This window comes from Oncorhynchus kisutch, unplaced genomic scaffold (genome assembly GCF_002021735.2).
Source record: "Oncorhynchus kisutch isolate 150728-3 unplaced genomic scaffold, Okis_V2 Okis03b-Okis08b_hom, whole genome shotgun sequence".
NCBI lineage: Eukaryota > Metazoa > Chordata > Actinopteri > Salmoniformes > Salmonidae > Oncorhynchus > Oncorhynchus kisutch.
This window is the reverse complement of record NW_022261980.1, coordinates 4292615-4312493: the sequence shown is the minus strand read 5'-3', so window position 1 is coordinate 4312493 and position 19879 is coordinate 4292615. Positions and strand designations below refer to the sequence as shown.

General features: G+C 42.4%; 2 protein-coding genes across 2 annotated transcripts; both read right to left on the bottom strand.

Moving 5' to 3' along the window:
- Positions 1-2806: 2806 nt before the first annotated feature.
- On the bottom strand, positions 2807-6302 carry LOC109886748 (major histocompatibility complex class I-related gene protein-like). The gene is made up of 2 exons (XM_031812630.1): positions 6025-6302; positions 2807-4632 (listed from the first exon to the last, which is right to left on the bottom strand). The coding sequence occupies exons 1-2, from the start codon at positions 6080-6082 to the stop codon at positions 3611-3613; spliced, it is 1080 nt and encodes a 359-aa protein (XP_031668490.1). The 5' UTR covers positions 6083-6302; the 3' UTR covers positions 2807-3610.
- Positions 6303-15801: 9499 nt separating this feature from the next.
- LOC116359674 (major histocompatibility complex class I-related gene protein-like) lies at positions 15802-19116 on the bottom strand. The gene is made up of 2 exons (XM_031812942.1): positions 18031-19116; positions 15802-17927 (listed from the first exon to the last, which is right to left on the bottom strand). The coding sequence occupies exons 1-2, from the start codon at positions 18083-18085 to the stop codon at positions 16942-16944; spliced, it is 1041 nt and encodes a 346-aa protein (XP_031668802.1). The 5' UTR covers positions 18086-19116; the 3' UTR covers positions 15802-16941.
- Between the last annotated feature and the right edge of the window lie 763 nt (positions 19117-19879).

Here is a 19879-nt window from a genome sequence, read left to right as displayed (position 1 = left end):
AACACAAAAACATCCTATGGCGTTCTGCATTAGCATCGAACAGCCCCCGTGATATGCAGCTGTTCAGGGAAGCTAGAAACCATTATACACAGGCAGTTAGAAAAGCCAAGGCTAGCTTTTTCAAGCAGAAATTTGCTTCCTGCAACACTAACTCAAAAAAGTTCTGGGACACTGTAAAGTCCATGGAGAATAAGAACACCTCCTCCCAGCTGCCCACTGCACTGAAGATAGGAAACACTGTCACCACTGATAAATCCACCATAATTGAGAATTTCAATAAGCATTTTTCTACGGCTGGCCATGCTTTCCACCTGGCTACTCCTACCCCGGACAACAGCACTGCACCCCCAACAGCAACTCGCCCAAGCCTTCCCCATTTCTCCTTCTCCCAAATCCATTCAGCTGATGTTCTGAAAGAGCTGCAAAATCTGGACCCCTACAAATCAGCCGGGCTAGACAATCTGGACCCTTTCTTTCTAAAATTATCTGCCGAAATTGTTGCCACCCCTATTACTAGCCTGTTCAACCTCTCTGTCGTGTCGTCTGAGATTCCCAAAGATTGGAAAGCAGCTGCGGTCATCCCCCTCTTCAAAGGGGGGGACACTCTTGACCCAAACTGCTACAGACCTATATCTATCCTACCGTGCCTTTCTAAGGTCTTCGAAAGCCATGTCAACAAACAGATTACCGACCATTTCGAATCTCACCATACCTTCTCTGCTATGCAATCTGGTTTCAGAGCTGGTCATGGGTGCACCTCAGCCACGCTCAAGGTCCTAAACGATATCTTAACCGCCATCGATAAGAAACATTACTGTGCAGCCGTATTCATTGATCTGGCCAAGGCTTTCGACTCTGTCAATCACCATATCCTCATCGGCAGACTCGACAGCCTTGGTTTCTCAAATGATTGCCTCGCCTGGTTCACCAACTACTTCTGTGTCAAATCGGAGGGTCTGCTGTCCGGACCTCTGGCAGTCTCTATGGGGGTGCCACAGGGTTCAATTCTTGGACCGACTCTCTTCTCTGTATACATCAATAAGGTCGCTCTTGCTGCTGGTGAGTCCCTGATCCACCTCTACGCAGATGACACCATTCTGTATACTTCCGGCCCTTCTTTGGACACTGTGTTAACAACCCTCCAGGCAAGCTTCAATGCCATACAACTCTCCTTCCGTGGCCTCCAATTGCTCTTAAATACAAGTAAAACTAAATGCATGCTCTTCAACCGATCGCTACCTGCACCTACCCGCCTGTCCAACATCACTACTCTGGACGGCTCTGACTTAGAATACGTGGACAACTACAAATACTTAGGTGTCTGGTTAGACCGTAAACTCTCCTTCCAGACCCATATCAAACATCTCCAATCCAAAGTTAAATCTAGAATTGGCTTCCTATTTCGCAACAAAGCATCCTTCACTCATGCTGCCAAACATACCCTTGTAAAACTGACCATCCTACCAATCCTCGACTTTGGCGATGTCATTTACAAAATAGCCTACAATACCCTACTCAACAAATTGGATGCAGTCTATCACAGTGCAATCCGTTTTATCACCAAAGCCCCATATACTACCCACCATTGTGACCTGTACGCTCTCGTTGGCTGGCCCTCGCTTCATACTCGTCGCCAAACCCACTGGCTCCATGTCATCTACAAGACCCTGCTAGGTAAAGTCCCCCCTTATCTCAGCACGCTGGTCACCATAGCATCTCCCACCTGTAGCACACGCTCCAGCAGGTATATCTCTCTAGTCACCCCCAAAACCAATTATTTCTTTGGCCGCCTCTCCTTCCAGTTCTCTGCTGCCAATGACTGGAACGAACTACAAAAATCTCTGAAACTGGAAACACTTATCTCCCTCACTAGCTTTAAGCACCAACTGTCAGAGCAGCTCACAGATTACTGCACCTGTACATAGCCCACCTATAATTTAGCCCAAACAACTACCTCTTTCCCAACTGTATTTAATTTTAATTTTTTATTTATTTTGCTCCTTTGCACCCCATAATTTTTATTTCTACTTTGCACACTCTTCCATTGCAAAACTACCATTCCAGTATTTTACTTGCTATATTGTATTTACTTTGCCATCATGGCCTTTTTGCCTTTACCTCCCTTCTCACCTCATTTGCTCACATTGTATATAGACTTGTTTATACTGCATTATTGACTGTATGTTTGTTTTTACTCCATGTGTAACTCTGTCGTTTTATCTGTCGAACTGCTTTGCTTTATCTTGGCCAGGTCGCAATTGTAAATGAGAACTTGTTCTCAACTTGCCTACCTGGTTAAATAAAGGTAAAATAAATAAATAAAAATAAAAATGTGCATCAGACCTAGCTGATCTCATTAGCAAGCAGGTAACATGGAGGGATACTTATTTAAAATGTGGAATGGAGACATTGGATTTGCAGCTTTTTGATATATTATTGGGTGTCCAATACAAAATAACAGTTAATTAAAACAGACCTTATATTCAAAAGCTATGTTTTATGTTGGGGTCCAGCCTTGGAGTGGAAATGTAGGCCTGAATATTTGACTGGGTAAAAGTAGCACTAAAAAAATTATGTTTAGAACGAGCGGTGTGCATATTGTAAAACAGAAAATGACTTTTCATGGCCCTGAACATGATCAAACAGATTCATTCTCTACTAAAGGTGTTCTATCATAAAACTGTTTCATTGTAGTCAGAACAACATTCACCTTAGTTTAATACTCATGCCAGTCTTAAACTGGAGTGAAATAGAGTCAGATTTCTTCCTTCCACAGGGATAAACTAGTTCCTGAGAGAAGTTATGGTGTACTTGACATTGCTTTATTACATTCATTAATGTTGTAGTTAACATGAATCAATGCAGTAATACATTTGGCTACATGTTATTGTCTGTAATAAAGGTATTACTGTACAGCCTGGGGGTAACAAACACTACATACAATACAACACAGAGACACTGTAAAGACATTCCAATAACAAACACTACATACAATACAACACAGAGACACTGTACAGCCTGGGGGTAACAAACACTACATACAATACAACACAGAGACACTGTAAAGACATTCCAATAACAAACAGACCTCATACACATGATCACATGATTCTCCTTCTGGGTAAGATACTGGATATCAGCTGATACAGCACAGATATAGAGTACATTCTGAAATTAATGAATAGTCATGATTAGAAATGACAGATTACATAACAGAAATAACTACCAGATTACAATTGTTAATGCTCAGGATGCCAAACCAGCCTATAAAATATATAAATGCAGATCTAGACTAACGCCCAGATGTTGGTTATTGTCAACAGTCTCCCCAAACTGATCCTTTACAGTCCTTTGTTGAGGGGAAGGGAAGATTGTCTGACAATAACAGAACCATTCACACATTTTGTGCCTGTTTCCCTGTTGCAGGAAATGTAAAGCATGTAGGATTTTTCCTGTTCCTGCAGTGTTGTTTTCCCGCTGTCGCATACTGGCTCAAATTAAGATCCTACATCTGTAATACTGCAATAATAATAAAAATGATAATAGTGTGGGTAGTCCTATTTTGTGAATTTAGCTGAATTGTTCTGAAAAGTTCTGTCCCAACATTTTATTAAATCTCAGAATCTGAAGACAGGATCATTTCCTCTGACACTGTTGCACCAACGTTGACCAGTTTAGACTGTGAGGCAGTGTTACTCCACCTCCTTTTAACACAAATGAAAATGCCCAATAGAATAACAACCAGCAGCATCACCAGTAGAACTGAGAGGGTGGATAGGTGAACTCTCTCTGCCCCAGACTCCCAACTGACATCCAGCTTGTTGTCCAGACTGAGGTGAGAGGGAGTACAGGTGTAGTTGTGTCTCTTCTTTAGCTCCTCAGTACTGACCTCCAGACTCTTCCTCAGCTGGTAGGTCCCATCTCCACTAGGCAGAACCTCCCCTCCTGTCAGCTCCTGTTCTGCCACTGGCTGGCCGTCTCTCAGCAGGGTCATGTTGATGTGGCGGGGGTAGAAACCAAACGCCAGGCAGCTCACCTGGAACCCTCCAGAAACCTCTTTCTTTATCAACCTGAGTCTGGGAGGAACTTTACGCATCACAACGTTCTTCTCTCTCTTCAGGATTTTTTTGAGTGATTTTATACAAATAGGAAGGTAAACATTCTCATAAAGTGTTCTTTCATATGCTTGCCTCATCCCATCCCATCCTAGTAGTAGTTTCCCAGCATCGTACGTAAAATGTGTCATGTTGTAATATAATGTTCGATCTGTATAAATGGCATTGAACACATCCTTAAACATGACCAAGGCTTGTTCTCCATTGTCCAACATCTCACAGCCAGTTATTTTTTGCTGAACTTGAACACCTTCCGTGAGATTCAAGTGGTGCTTTAGTTTAGCTGATCTGTCCTTCATGCTCTGGTATATTACTCCAAATACATAAGCTCCATCCTGAGCTTCATCGTCCTTGTTTTTCTCTGTGATATGTTGTCCCCTGTAGACAGACTGTTTGTCATTGGAGTCATAGTAAGCCACTTGAACATCATCCAACATTAACACAACCGTAAACTCAGGGAAAGGCGTCTCTCCGGTGATGTAGGTTGCAAGTGCCCACAGAGAATGTGATCCTGAACCTGGGAGAGAAGTGAAATTATACACAATTGTGTACATTTTACATTTTATAAGATAAAATGGAAACATAGATTAGCCAAATTGTTTTACCTGAGCATAACCCACTAATTAGCCTAATCTGTTATTTTTTATTTTGTTGTAATGGAGGACTGATTGGGCTCATTGCTTCTCGTTGAGAAAGAAAAACGAGATGGTAATTTTCCATTAAGAAAATAAAAGCCCCACTGGTGTCTTCTTAAATGAAACTAGTTTATGACGAGTGGAGCACAATACCACAGGGGAGTTTAGAAGGGAGGAACTCTAACGTTCACTCCAAAGGTTGGGATCCACAGCTGTTGTTGGAGCGCATTTTCACTGGCTGTCTACTGGGGCATATTCTCACATTTCAGTTGACTGCATTCCGTTGTGCAACTGACTAGAGCTGCGTTTCAAACTCATAAAAGACACCCTTGTCCACTTACCCTCGCCTTATGCCCTTGGGGGAATCACCGCAGCCATATTTGTCGTCGGTCCAAACGATTAGATAGCAAGGGACGTTTGCAACATAAGCCCCTCAGCCCTCGTTTTTAATGGAGTTTGCGAGTGTACAATTGTGTTCACTTTGAGGCCTTTATAAACCCCATAATTCAATTCACGATGTTTGTACGTCTGCTAAGAAAAGTCAGCAAAAACGTAAAACCTCAACGTCAATATGGAGTCAACATACAAATGTAAGTAAAAACACATGTAAATAAGTCAGAAATTGTGCTGCTAATGAACATGACGGCACAAACACATCTCCTAAAAGTAATGATGGTTTTTTTCGGTCAGCTTTTGGAAATTGGAGAAATAACGTTAGTTAGCTAATTAATTTGATAGCGATCATACATTAGGCATAATAATTATTATTATATAATTAATAATTATATAGTAAATTTAAGTAGACATAAAATCATAATTGACTGTAGCGCATATAAAGCACCCACAAGCTACATGTGGCTGAAAACACAACGTGGGATGAACGAGTGACGAATTTCCGAGCAAGGGAGGAGGGAATGACTTTTAAATGGACTTGCCCGGAAATTTGTCACTCGTTCATCCCGCGATGATTGCCCCTTGCCCTGCAAGTGTATACCCGTCAGAAGTCATGAGACGTCATCAGAAGTGTCCACTTAATTTGAGGGCACCGGGGATAGGCCGTGTCTTTCAAGTGTTTGGAATGCAGCCAAGAAGATATAGAGAGCAGCAGTGTGATTCACATCATCAATGCACCATTTAGCCTAGATATCAACTATAAATTATATCAGTATAGTCGGCACACTACTCCCCAACCCTGTAAACAGTTATGGACATTTTACATTGTCTAATAAATCATTAAATGAGTAAGTGAGTAAGCGACAAAGTTAAACCCTTACCTGCGTTGACAATGGTGTAAAATGAAAAAACAAACAAAAAGACAGACAGTTTGCCCATGATTTTGATAGTGTAGCCTCGCGTAGCAAAAAGTGAGTCTGTCAGACTTTCCCTTCCACTTAGCCGATTGCATAGCAAGAATTGAGTCTGTCAGACTTTCTCTTTCACTTAGCCAACTGCCAATGGCGACCTGTCATTCAGGGCAGGTGGGGCAGAGCAATAGGCTTGCCTGTTTTGCATGTTCTTTTGGCATTAATGTCCCATATCAGTGTCACATATCAGTTTGCAAACAATGTAAAAAAATATATATTTTAAATATAGAAATACAGGCTTGCCTGTATAAATATATATAAAAATATATAACAAATTCTTATTTTCAATGACGGCCTAGGAACAGTGGGTTAACTGCCTTGTTCAGGGGCAGAACGACAGATTTTTACCTTGTCAGCTCGGGGATTCGATCTTGCAACCTTTCAGTTACTAGTCCAACGTTCTAACCACTAGGGTACATCACAGAGCATTGCGCCGTGATTGGCTCAGTGTTCTGTCACTCATGGGGACACTACGTCACCGAAAAGTCTTAAGGGTAGACCTCGAAAACTTTAGCCCCTTGGATGCTACCATAGAGTTACATTAGATGTGCCCATCCAAGAAGGCTCAAGGTCATTGGCCACAGATAAAATGACGTCAAATCACGTTATATCTACAGTAGCTTTGATTGGTCTGATCATGTCAACATCATACTTTCAAAATCTTAGCTAGCAAGCTAGCAGTCATCATCATGAATCACGTCGACAATCTACTGGCAAATCCTTTTTAATCCTCGTCATATTAAGAGAATTAATGAAGAGAAATTATAGATAAAGCGTATCGGTGCTCATCGGCCATTGTACATAAACATTACACAAGTTTTAAAATCGCTGATTCAACCATGAGTGGTTTGGAAGAAATCAGTGACAGTTGATGTGTGGTCCCAAATCTGGGATTAAGTTCTTTCCCAATTTTAAAATGATAAATATTCAACATCGGCCATGCTGTCAAAACAACTGTTAACTCGGAACTGCGAAAACCTGACTTCAGTGAGTTCAAGACAACTGGGAATAAATGAGCTAAGACTGCTGGGAAGTCAGACTGCGAAAATACGTTTTGAACGGTCATCCAACTCAGATTTGTAAATCCGGCCTCTTTCTAGAGCTACGACCTGAAGATCAATGACGTCATCATGATTCAACATAGTTTTTTTTCAGAGTTCCCAGTTGTCTTGAAAGCATCATCAATCCAGAGAATGTCGGACTTTGATGACAACATTTGCCCACGAAGGGCCGCCGCGCCACCTTCCTGTTCAAGTGAGAACAGCAAAGCAAGGTGAGTCCAAAAATGCATTTTATGGTGCTGAATAAATGATGTAATATGGCAGGGATATATGTATACTGTCGCTAAGAAAGTAATACTAAGTGTATGTTGTGTAGTAAGATGTTAGTAGGCCATGTGCCTCACCCTAATCATTTGATCTATTTATCCCTCTTAATTTTGCCTACTGTTCTGACTTGGTGGTGCACATCTAGCCTATAACCTGTTTTAGAGAAATGTAATCATTGAATATTGTAAAAGCTTTCATTGTCTGCTTATTTATCATACGGTTCTGACTTGGTGTAGAGGGAGAACACTGTAAGAACCGCCCATGTTCTGAATTCTGTCACAATACATTTCAAAATTGCTGAACAAATAGTTATATGGATTACGTCCGTCCTAGCTCGCTCATTAATGTCCTAATCGAAATTACGGATCGCCTCTTATTCGCTTGTCATCCCCTTATGCCATAGTTTGTACATCTCAATACTTATTAGAAACCATATTTGTTTAAACAAGTCAGCCGTATCAGCTATATTTTTTTTAATCCAGTAAATGAGGCTGAATTAACTGCTTTGCTGCCGGATAAGGCTCCGCTGATGGCCAGGTGTAGCAATGGTAAGATGTTGAGACTGCTGTTGGGACAGCTTTATGGAGGCCCTAACTGTTTGAGGGCACTGTTTGTCACCGTTATAGTTTCATTCATGTATTGTTAAGTGTTGTGTTGTGTAGTGGCATTGCTGGCATGCATCCCACTTATTATTATTTTTGCCCCATCAAGATTTACATGCTAAAATCGCCACTGCCAACTGCATAGCAAGAAGTGAGTCTGAAAGACTTTCCCTTTCACTTAGCCAACTGAGTAGCATATTTTTTGTATAGAGCTTGCATGCTTGTTGTCAAAGATATTTATAACTAACCCATGATTGTTCATTTGTGTCTTCTTCTTCTATGGTATATTGATGATCACAATTGAATGTGCATTCCACCACCTACAATACAGGATGAAAACAGGATTCCCCAAAAATCTGAACTACCAAAAAACGACCCAAAAATAAATAAACTAAACAACTTTTCTGTTAATATAACTATATGACACAGATCTGATCCCTACACAGGCTCAAGGGGTAACTGGGAGGGCGGGTCTTCCGGCTCCAGTACCCCTTGTAAGTCTACAGATGTAAAATCCTTGAGTCCCAAAAACTTTTCTGCCTCAGCCACAATAATGTCAATTTTCTTCAACTTCTTTGAGACTTGTGCTGTACAGTATATAACTGTGGCAATGAATGCAACAAAGTCCACCTTTTAACACACAGGGTATCTTTTGTCTGACAGCAAACATTTACTACAGGCTGTATTCTATCCAATACCATATCTTCACTAGCATCTGACAGTGAATCTCAACACAGGAGATTTGGCTGACCAAACTTTTGCCACCTCTACCTCCTTCACCTTTACAGGGCACTCCAGGAACTCAGGATCATGATCCCCACCACAATAGCAACACCGTCGTCCTTCTACACAATGTTCTTCTATATACTCTGTTCATCTACACACACTTGAAACACGGCAAAATCCTTTAAAGTTCTTACACTGCAGTGGTTTGGGAATGAAAGGTCTTACGGTGTATCTTACACATAACCAGGCTTCACATGGGTAGGGATGTGCTGTTTATCAACAACAACAGTACCGACTTTCTTCTTTTTCATGTAACTTTCTGGCAGGCTAGACGCTGTGTTGCATATTGCTGCCTTTCACAGGTTTTGGTGTGGATTGCACATTTTGGTCACAAAAAGAAATAAAAAATACAAGGAAAAGGGAAATAGGAAAATATTGAATTGCACCACCATCTAACCTGCCGTTATACAGTGTCCCCAAAACAGCACCCCATCCCACCACTGTGGCCCTAAACGATCCTACACCAGGCCATCGGCCTGTTATGATGTAACCCATTCTCTCAACTTCCTGTAGATCTCTGCACTGATATCTCTCACATCCAAATACTTCTCTGCTGCTGTAACTACCACATCTATCTGCTGTGACGTCCACTCCATCATTACAGTGCAGATGATCCCTATGGCTATAAACTCAAGAAATCCAACCTTACTGAAACTCATCCTCTCAGGATCTCTCTCTTCAGGCCTACTCACAGGGAATCAGCCAGTCAACTCACTCACCCTTGGTCTATCCTCTGCTCTCTTCACTGCCTCAGCATAGGACACATTCTGTCCCACTCAAACTCTGGCAATCTCAACCTGTCTCTCTCACTTCAGGTCCTCAGCTGCATGAGCACCCCCACAGTTGACACACAGATTTTTCTCTTTCGCAACTGTACACTCCCTCTGACTATGCCCTCCTGGACATTTCTCACAGCGTGGTGATCTCCCTTCTACACACTGCTGCAACACGTATGAATCCTTGACACGTAAAACATCAGTGGATTATAAACATAGGCCCTCACAGAATAGCAAATATAACCCAACCTGACCTTATAAGGTAAAAACTCTGTGTCAAAGCTCAGCCCCACTTCTCAAAACTTTCACTGAATCGACCATTCCCAGTTTGTCATTTAACCAGCGCGACACAACGTGTGGGTCGGTGTGGGTCGGCCAAAAGTATTACTCCTACCGGTCCAAAATCATCTCTGGTAGAATTCTCAGGACAAACGTTGGAACTCTCCAATACACCTGTCGCTGCAGGTAGGCCCCCTTGATCCTGGGCTGGCTCAAGGAGAGCATGAAGACCAATAAGTCATATTTGTTGGTGTGTATTAGGAAGACGAAGGTATGTAATCAAGAGGCAGGAGATGAATCTCTGATCTTAACGGTACCATTCTTTCCCTTTCTTGTCATAGCGCCTCCTTCCGGTCTCCGACCCACAGCTGGACTTGCTCTCACTACCATATTTGGTGCTGAGAAAACGTTCTTCTTCTATGGTATTATGGCGGTCTGCAAACAAACGTTCAAAGTGTATCTTCTTCTTTGAGGTATTATGGCAGACTACAACCTACTGCTCTATTGCCGACACCTACTGTACGGGATGGGGAAACAAAAATGTTCCATTGTGGGAAAGTTAGGGGAAAACACAGACATCATACAAAATAAAATAAAAAATAAAAACATCCCACTTCAGTCACAATTCAAATCACATCCCTACACCGGCTCGGGGGCCTTCATCGACAGGATTCCTTGTAGTGCCTCTTTGGAAAGTCCATGAGTCCCAAAAAACTTTCAGCCGCACAGAACGGTGCCTATTTTCTCAGATTCCCTCTCTGTTTGCGCTGTGCAGTTGATAACCAATGCAATAAACACTACCATGTCCACCTTCTTTACATGCAACAGGTCAGGATCCCTCTGTTGACAAGAAACATTCTCTGGTGTCTCTTCTCCTACTACCATTACTTCTTCAACTTCACTCCTTTCTTCCACTCTTCTCACCACCTCAGGACAGGAGACATGCTGGACAGCCCTTATTCTCACCACCTCAGGACAGGAGACATGCTGGACAGCCCTTATTCTCACCACCTCAGGACAGGAGACATGCTGGACAGCCCTTATTCTCACCACCTCAGGACAGGAGACATGCTGGACAGCCCTTATTCTCACCACCTCAGGATAGGAGACATGCTGGACAGCCCTTATTCTCACCACCTCAGGATAGGAGACATGCTGGACAGCCCTTATTCTCCCCACCTCAGGATAGGAGACATGCTGGACAGCCCTTATTCTCCCCACCTCAGGATAGGAGACATGCTGGACAGCCCTTATTCTCCCCACCTCAGGATAGGAGACATGCTGGACAGCCCTTATTCTCACCACCTCAGGACAGGAGACATGCTGGACAGCCCTTATTCTCACCACCTCAGGACAGGAGACATGCTGGACAGCCCTTATTCTCACCACCTCAGGACAGGAGACATGCTGGACAGCCCTTATTCTCACCACCTCAGGATAGGAGACATGCTGGACAGCCCTTATTCTCACCACCTCAGGATAGGAGACATGCTGGACAGCCCTTATTCTCCCCACCTCAGGATAGGAGACATGCTGGACAGCCCTTATTCTCACCACCTCAGGATAGGAGACATGCTGGACAGCCCTTATTCTCATCACCTCAGGACAGGAGACATGCTGGACAGCCCTTATTCTCATCACCTCAGGACAGGAGACATGCTGGACAGCCCTTATTCTCATCACCTCAGGACAGGAGACATGCTGGACAGCCCTTATTCTCACCACCTCAGGATAGGAGACATGCTGGACAGCCCTTATTCTCACCACCTCAGGATAGGAGACATGCTGGACAGCCCTTATTCTCATCACCTCAGGACAGGAGACATGCTGGACAGCCCTTATTCTCATCACCTCAGGACAGGAGACATGCTGGACAGCCCTTATTCTCATCACCTCAGGACAGGAGACATGCTGGACAGCCCTTATTCTCATCACCTCAGGACAGGAGACATGCTGGACAGCCCGGTACTCCTCCCATCTACATACACTTGACACATGGCCAAATAATTTGCATTTATCACACTGCACAGGTTTAGGCATGAAGGCTCTCACACGGTATCTTGTAAAACCCAAATACACCAGAGAAGGGAGAGACTCTTCTCCTTATATACTTCCATTAATCTTTTTAACTGGTACTGGGGAACCTACAGACAAATCTTGTGAGGCCTGTGGGCATCCTCGAGCCAAACAACAGACATGTACATATTAGTGTGTAGTCCAAACGGTTTGGACGCTACAGACAGAAGTTGGTAGATCGGCTGTAGCGACTTCAGATGAGGGGGACAAACCTCATGGCTTGGTTTTTGCTCTGACATGCACTGTCAACTGAGGGACCTTATAGAGACAGGTGTGTGCCTTTCCAAATAATCTCTAATCAATTGAATTTACCACAGGTGGACTCCAACCAAGTTGTGGAAACATCTCAAGGATGATCAATGGAAACAGGATGCACCTGGCCTCAATTTTGAGTCTCATAGCAAAGGGTCTGAATACTGTAAACAAGGTATTTTTTTTTTTTTTTTTTATCCAGTTCCAAACCTGTTTTTGCTTTGTCATTAGCGAGTATTGTGTATAGATGAATGAGGAAAAAAATGTATTTAATCCATTTAGAGTAAGGCTGTAATGTAACATAATGTGGAAAAGGTGGATGGGTCTGAATACTTTCCGAATGCACTGTACATATTAATCATTTGAGGCTCCACAGAGGAGGACCATCCTCCTCAGTGAATTTCATGAAAATAAAAATGTTAAAAACATTTAACAAAGTTACTAAATATAATCCCGTCACAAAATAATTGACTAAAATACACTATTTTGCAATGAAGGTCTAGCGTAGTTTCAATAGCACTCTGTAGGGTAGCGCCATGGTGTAGCCAGAGGACAGCTAGCTTCCGTCCTCCTCTGGGTACATTGACTTCAATACAAAACCTTGGAGGCTCATGCTTCTCACCCCCTTCCATAAACTTACACAATGATTGTGACAGCTTCCGGAGGACATCCTCCAACATATCAGAGCTCCTGCAGCATGAACTGACATGTTGTCCACCCAATCAAAACATCAGAGAATGAATCTAGTGCTGAAAGCAAAAGCTACAGCTAGCTAGCACTGCAGCACATAAAATGTGGTGAGTAGTTGACTCAAGAAGAGAGCTAGACAATAGTTTAACAATTTTGAAAAAATGAATTTCTTACAAAATGAAGGAGAAGCAAGAAAGATTGTATTTTTTTCACATTCAGTTTCACTTACTTAGCTAGCAAATGTGTCTAGCTAGTTTAGTCTACTGAAACACCCTGCTCAAACAGAGGGATGCTATGTTACCTAGCTGGCTATATCTATTGAACACAACACGGGAACTCTTCCAAGACAAGGTAAGCTTTTGGTTTTACTAATTTATTGCCACCGGGCCTGTGGTGTAAGTGCTAAACTGCTTACTGACTGTACACTGTAACATTAATGCATTATTGTAGCAGTTTACTAACATGTTAGTTCTATTAGCTATGTTGACTATGACGTTACTTTAGCTAATATGGTGACAACGGTGTAGGCTGTGTAGTGGTTATGATATGGTTTGGCTTGGAAAGGTTTTTGCGCCTGGTCACATACAGCTGATTCATTGTGCATTAAAGTCCACAAGCGAAGGGAAAAGGGGAGGGGAGGAGAGCGCATAGGTACGAGAAGGGCTACAACGTGGCTGCTATGAAAGGGAACTGTGTTTACACGTTATCAGGGGTATATTCATTCCATTGATTATGTTGAAAAACGTTTTTTAAACAGAAGCGAACAGAACAAAACGGATAAACATACATTCATTTGTTCAATAGAAACTTTTGTTTGCTACTGTTGGACTGTTGGACTAGTGATTACTCCCTCTATCAGCTAGATGCAGGCAAGAGTGTGCAAGGCACAGTCTGTCTATGTGTCACTGTCTGTCACCTCATTTTTCTCTCGACCTTTGTCCCCCCCAGTTGTACATTTCATTCATAGGCTAGGTTGTAGCAACCTCATGATGGGTATAGGGAATATTTGAGTATCATGTAGTAGCCTAAACCTTTCACTTTTATATTGAACTGGGTGAATGGAATATGAATAACAGTCATCCAATGTAATGTAATAGAAACAAGGCCATGCTCATGAAAAAAATGGTCCTCCCACATCGTAAATGGCACTGATATTATTATTAATATTTGTTTTAAAATTATTTTTCAGGGGGTGCTGCAGCACCCATACTTCCTGCAGCTATGGAGACACTAAAGCCATTCCGAAAATAAACTGACCTCATACACATTATCACATGATTCTCCTTCTTGTTAAGATAGGGGCTCTCAGCTAATAGAGCACAGATATAGAGTACATTGTGAAATTAATGAATAGTCATGATTAGAAATGATAGAATGCATAACACATATAACTACCGGATTACCTTTGTTAATGCTCAGGATGCCAAACCAGCATGTATAATAAACTTAGCAAAGAAAGAAACGTCCCTTTTTCAGGACCCCGTCTTTCAAAGATCATTCATCAAATCCAAATAACTACACAGATCTTCATTGTAAAGGGTTTAAACACTGTTTCCCATGCTTGTTCAATGTACCATAAACAATTAATGAACAAGCACCTGTTGAACGGTCGTTAAGACACTAACAGCTTACAGACAGTAGGCAATTAAGATCACAGTTATGAACTTAGGACGCTAAGGAGGCCTTTCTACTGACTCTGAAAAACACCAAAAGAAAGATCCCCAGGATCCCTGCTCCTCTGAGTGAACGTGCCTTAGGCATGTTGCAAGGAGGCATGAGGACTGCAGATGTGGCCAGGGCAATAAATTGTAATGTCCGTACTGTGAGACGCCAAAGACAGCGCTACAGGGAGACAGGATGGACAGCTGATCGTCCTCGCAGTGGCACACGTGTAACAAAACCTGCACAGGATCGGTACATCAGAACACCACACCTGCGGGACAGGTACAGGATGGCAACAACAACTGCCCGAGTTACACCAGGAACGCACAATCCCTCCATCAGTTCTCAGACTGTCGCAATAGGCTGAGATAGGCTGGACTGGAGGCTTGTAGGCCTGTTGTAAGGCAGGTCCTCACCAGACATCACTGGCAACAACGTTGCCTATGGGCACAATCCCACCGTCGCTGGACCAGACAGGACTGGCAGAAAGTGCTCTTCACTGACTAGACGCGGTTTTGTCTCACCAGGGGTGATGGTCAGATTCGCTTTTATCATCGAAGGAATGAGCGTTACGACGAGGCCTGTACTCTGGAGCGGGATTGATTTGGAGGTGGAGGGTCCGTCATGGTCTGGGGCGGTGTATCACAGCATCATCGGACTGAGCTTGTTGTCATTGCAGGCAATCTCAACGCTGTGCGTTACAGAGAAGACATCCTCCTCCCTCATGTGGTACCCTTCCTGCAGGCTCATCCTGACATGACCCTCCAGCATGATGCCACCAGAACATACTGCTCGTTCTGTGCATGATATCCTGCAAGACAGGAATGTCAGTGTTCTGCCATGCCATGGCCAGCGAAGAGTCCGGATCTCAATCCCATTGAGCACGTCTGGGACCTGTTGGATCGGCGGGTGAGGGCTAGGGCCATTCCCCTCAGAAACGTCCGGGAACTTGCAGTTGCCTTGGTGGAAGAGTGGGGTAACATCACCCAGCAAGAACTGGCAAATCTGGTGCAGTCCATGAGGAGGAGATGCACTGCAGTACTTAATGCAGCTGGTGGCCACACCAGATACTGACTGTTACTTTTGACCCCCCCTTCAGGGACATTTTATTCAATTTCTGTTGGTCACATGTCTGTGGAACTTTTTCAGTTTATGTTTCAGTTGTTGAATCTTATCTTCATACAATAATGTACACATGTTAAGTTTGCTGAAAATAAACGCAGTGAAACACGTTTATTTTTTTGCTGAATTTATATAAATGCAGATTTGGACAAATGCCCAGATATTTATAGTTGTCAACAGTCTCCACAAATTGAACCTTTATAGTAATTTGTTGAGGGGCAGGGAAATCGACTGACAATAACAAAATCTTTTGCACATTTTGTGTCAGCAATACAGATGTAGGATCTTCATTTGATCACCCTGTTTCAGGTGAAGGTTTGAGGTTAAAAAGAATTCTGAAAGTTGTATTTTCCGCTTTGAAATTTCAGACTTCCTTGACGAAAACTGTATCAACCCCTTCAAAAGTAATCCACATAATAATTATCATTTGCTGTTGCTGCAGCATTGTTTTCCTGCTGTAGCAAACTGGCTCAAATTAAGATCCTTCATCTGTAATACTGCAATAACAATAATAATAATAATAATAGTGTGGGCAGTCATTTTATTGGTCTGAGAATCTGAAGACTCTGGTCTGAAGAATCTGAGAGGGTGGATAGGTGTAACCTCTCCCTAACATAAAACAGTTTCATTGTTTATGATGCATACAACATTCACCTTAGATTAATCCTCATGACAGTCTTAAACTGGAGTGAAATAGAGGGTCAGATTTCTTCCTTCCAGAGTGATAAACAAGTTCCTGAGAGAAGTTAAGGTATATAATTAACATGAATGAATGACATAGTCATTGTTATTGTCTGTAATAAAGGTATTACTGTACAGCCTGGGGGTTACATACACTACATACAACACAGAGACTCTGTAAAGTCTTTCCAATAATAAACAGACCTCATACACATGATTACATGATCTCCTTCTGGTTAAGATACTGGATATCAGCTAATACAGAACTTATATAGAGTGCATTGTGAAATTAATGAATAGTCATGATTAGAAATGACAAATTACATAATGAATTAACTACCATATTACCTTCATGCCCTGATATTTGTTTTTGTCAACAGTCTCCCCAAACTGATCCTTTACAGTCCTTTGTTGAGGGGAAGGGAAGACTGACTGACAATAGCAGAATAATTCACACTTGCCTTCATAGGTGCTCTGGCAGGCAGTCATATTTTCATTGTGAATTGAGCTGAACTGACAAAGCTACATCAGTGTCCCAACATTTTATTAGGTCTCGGGATTCTGAAGAAAGGTTCATTTCCTCTCACGCTTTTGCAGTGAGAGTTCCAGATGGGAGGCAGTGCATCTCCACCTCATAACACAAATGAACATGCCCAATAGAATAACAATCAGCAGCATAACCAGTAGAACTGAGAGGGTGGATAGGTGAACTCTCTCTGCACCAGACTCCCAACTGACATCAAGCTTGTTGTCCAGACTGAGGTGAGAGGCAGTACAGGTGTAGTTATGTCTCTTCTTTAGCTCCTCAGTACTGACCTCCAGACTCTTCCTCAGCTGGTAGGTCCCATCTCCACTAGGCAGCACCTCCCCCCCTGTCAGATCCTGTTCTGCCACTGGCTGGCCGTCTCTCAGCAGGGTCATGTTGATATGGCGGGGGTAGAAACCAAAAGCCAGACAGCTCACCTGGAACCCTCCAGAAACCTCTTTCTTTATCAACCTGAGTCTGGGAGGAACTTTACGCATCACAACATTCTTCTCTCTCTTCAGGAATCTCTTCAGTGATTTGATGCAAATGGGAAGTAAAACGTTCTCAAATAGTGCTTTTTCATATGCTTGCCTTATCCCATAATATCCTACAAGTAGTGTCCCAGAATCGTATGTAAAATGTGTCATGCTGTTATATATCGCATGATCTACAAAAATGCCATTAAAAGTCTCCTTAAACATGATCAGTGCTGGTTCACCATTGTCCAACATCTCACATCCAGACATTCTTTGCTGAACTTGAACACCTTCGGTGAGATTCAAGTGGTGCTTTAGGTGAAAGTATCTCTCTTTCATGCTCTGGTATATAATTCCGAATACATAAGCTCCATCCTGAGCTTCGTCATCATGCATTTTGTTAGGGGTGTTATTTACCCTGTAGATGAAGTGTTTCATGTTGGAGTCATAGTAAGCCACTTGAACATCATCCAACATCACCACAACCGTAAACTCAGGGAAAGGTGTCTCTCCGTTGATATATGTTGCAAGTGCCCACAGAGAATGTGATCCTGAACCTGGGAGAGCAGTTATATTATACAGTTGTGGACATTTTACATTTTATAACATAACAAACCATTAAATGAGTTTGATAGTAAGTAAGTAAGTAGTCAAATCTACCTGCATTGCCAATGGTATAAAACAAAATAAAAAACAAGACAGACAGTTTGGCCATTTGAGTGTTCACTATTTTCCAATAGCCTTCACTTAGCAGGTTTCTATATCTCAAGTGAGTCTGACAGACTTTTCCTTTCGCTAAGCAAAATAAGGTAAGGTTCTTTAAAGTTGTTGAACGAGTCAAACAAGTATAGGTCAAACAAGTGGAGGAGGGAATTCAAACCGATATGCACTGAGAATGGAATGAGGAAGAGACTGTACAAGCAGAGGGAGTGTTGTTGCCGTGGCAAATATCAGCAGTGCATATACAGTGTTATGTTGAGGTGTGCATAGTGCAAATGCACAATGGTGCAGATCAGTATTTGAGGTCATTGATGACAAGGTGCAGTAATCAGCCCAATGCAAAGTCACTTATCTCTACAAGCCCGATGCTCAGTGGACTATTGAATGTTGTCGCTTTAAAAAGTGGCACTCCAGTCTACTTTTCACCTTATTTAACACCTGATTTACTTAACAAAAGGTACATCTCAATAATAGATCAAGGTAAGTTATGACATAACACAAGTGGGGGGTTGGGCCTTTCCTCTTTTATTCTCTAATGCTCCTCTATTGTTCCTCAAGCTCGGGGGGGAGGCTGATGACATCACAACTTCCCATCAGTCCAACTCCTTGAAGTTCTTCCCTCTTTAGTGTGTGGACTTTACTGTACTTATACTTGGGATTTCAATTTTCAACTCTGAAATTGTTGGAGGATGTCTTTATTAAGAATGTACTGTATCTTGTGCAGTGTGTGTACAGATGTGTGAGGTTTACATAAGTTTGTACGAGTTGCTAACATGTGGATCTGAAGTGAAGACGTTCAGTTTAATTGCACAACAAGTGAGTTTGTCAAATGTATCTTGCCCCCACCGTCTCCAACCGTTTCTACCGGTCCCTGGAGATCTAAACTGTACCTTGCCACAGCACTGTGAACCGCAGCACATTGAAGCATATGATTGGTCTAGAGGGGAACTGAATGGAGAGAGTGTCACGTTCTGACCTTAGTTCCTTTGTTATGTCTTTGTTTTAGTACGGTCAGGGCGTGAGTTGGGTGGGTTGTCTATGTTCTTTTTTCTATAATTTGGGATTTTCTGTGTTTGGCCTGGTATGGTTCTCAATCAGAGGCAGCTGTCAATCGTTGTCCCTGATTGAGAATCATACTTAGGTAGCCTGGTTTCACTTTTGAGTTGTGGGTGTTTATTTTCTGTTCTGTGTTTTGTTGCACCGTTCAGGACTGTTCGTTTGTCGTTTATTGTTGTTGTTTCAGTATTCATTCTTTATTAAATTACAATGAATACTTACCCACGCTGCACCTTGGTCCTCTCTTTCCCCCGACGACAACCGTTACAGAGAGAGAGAGAGAGCGTCCTCCGCTGAGTTTATAAAACTGTAAAAAGAGAAGCACAGTAGCGCTGTTTCATGTATAATGTAAACTAAATGACGTTGCTGTTACTCCCGCCCCTATTGCAGAATGCAGCCTTTTGACAGCATGTACCAAAGTCAATATAATCCACACTTAAATTAGTCTCCTGGTTTGGAGATTGGCTTTAAGGCTGTGACAACGAAAAGGTTGCAGACAGACCTACAGTATGTTTTCGCAGGGATGTTTGGTTGGGTGGCCTGATATGCAACTATGAAAATCCTTTTGCCTAACAGATTGTGAACGCAAAAGTGTAAATTTGATTCTAGAGAGGGAACATACTGCTTGACTAGTTGGGCCCAAGCTTGCTGTACAACATTAAAACCTATTCAGTCTGTCTACAAACAGGCTCTCAAAGTGCTTGATAGGAAGCCCAATAGCCATCATTATTGT

Bases quoted from the DNA above. Each gene is read 5' to 3' on its own strand.
- LOC116359674 (XM_031812942.1), bottom strand. From the start codon at position 18,085: ATGGCCAAACTGTCTGTCTTGTTTTTTATTTTGTTTTATACCATTGGC. The intron at 17,928-18,030 runs GTAGATTTGACT...CTGCTCTCCCAG, and splicing joins TTATACCATTGGCAATGCAG to GTTCAGGATCACATTCTCTG.
- LOC109886748 (XM_031812630.1), bottom strand. From the start codon at position 6,082: ATGGGCAAACTGTCTGTCTTTTTGTTTGTTTTTTCATTTTACACCATT. The intron at 4,633-6,024 runs GTAAGGGTTTAA...CTTCTCTCCCAG, and splicing joins TTACACCATTGTCAACGCAG to GTTCAGGATCACATTCTCTG.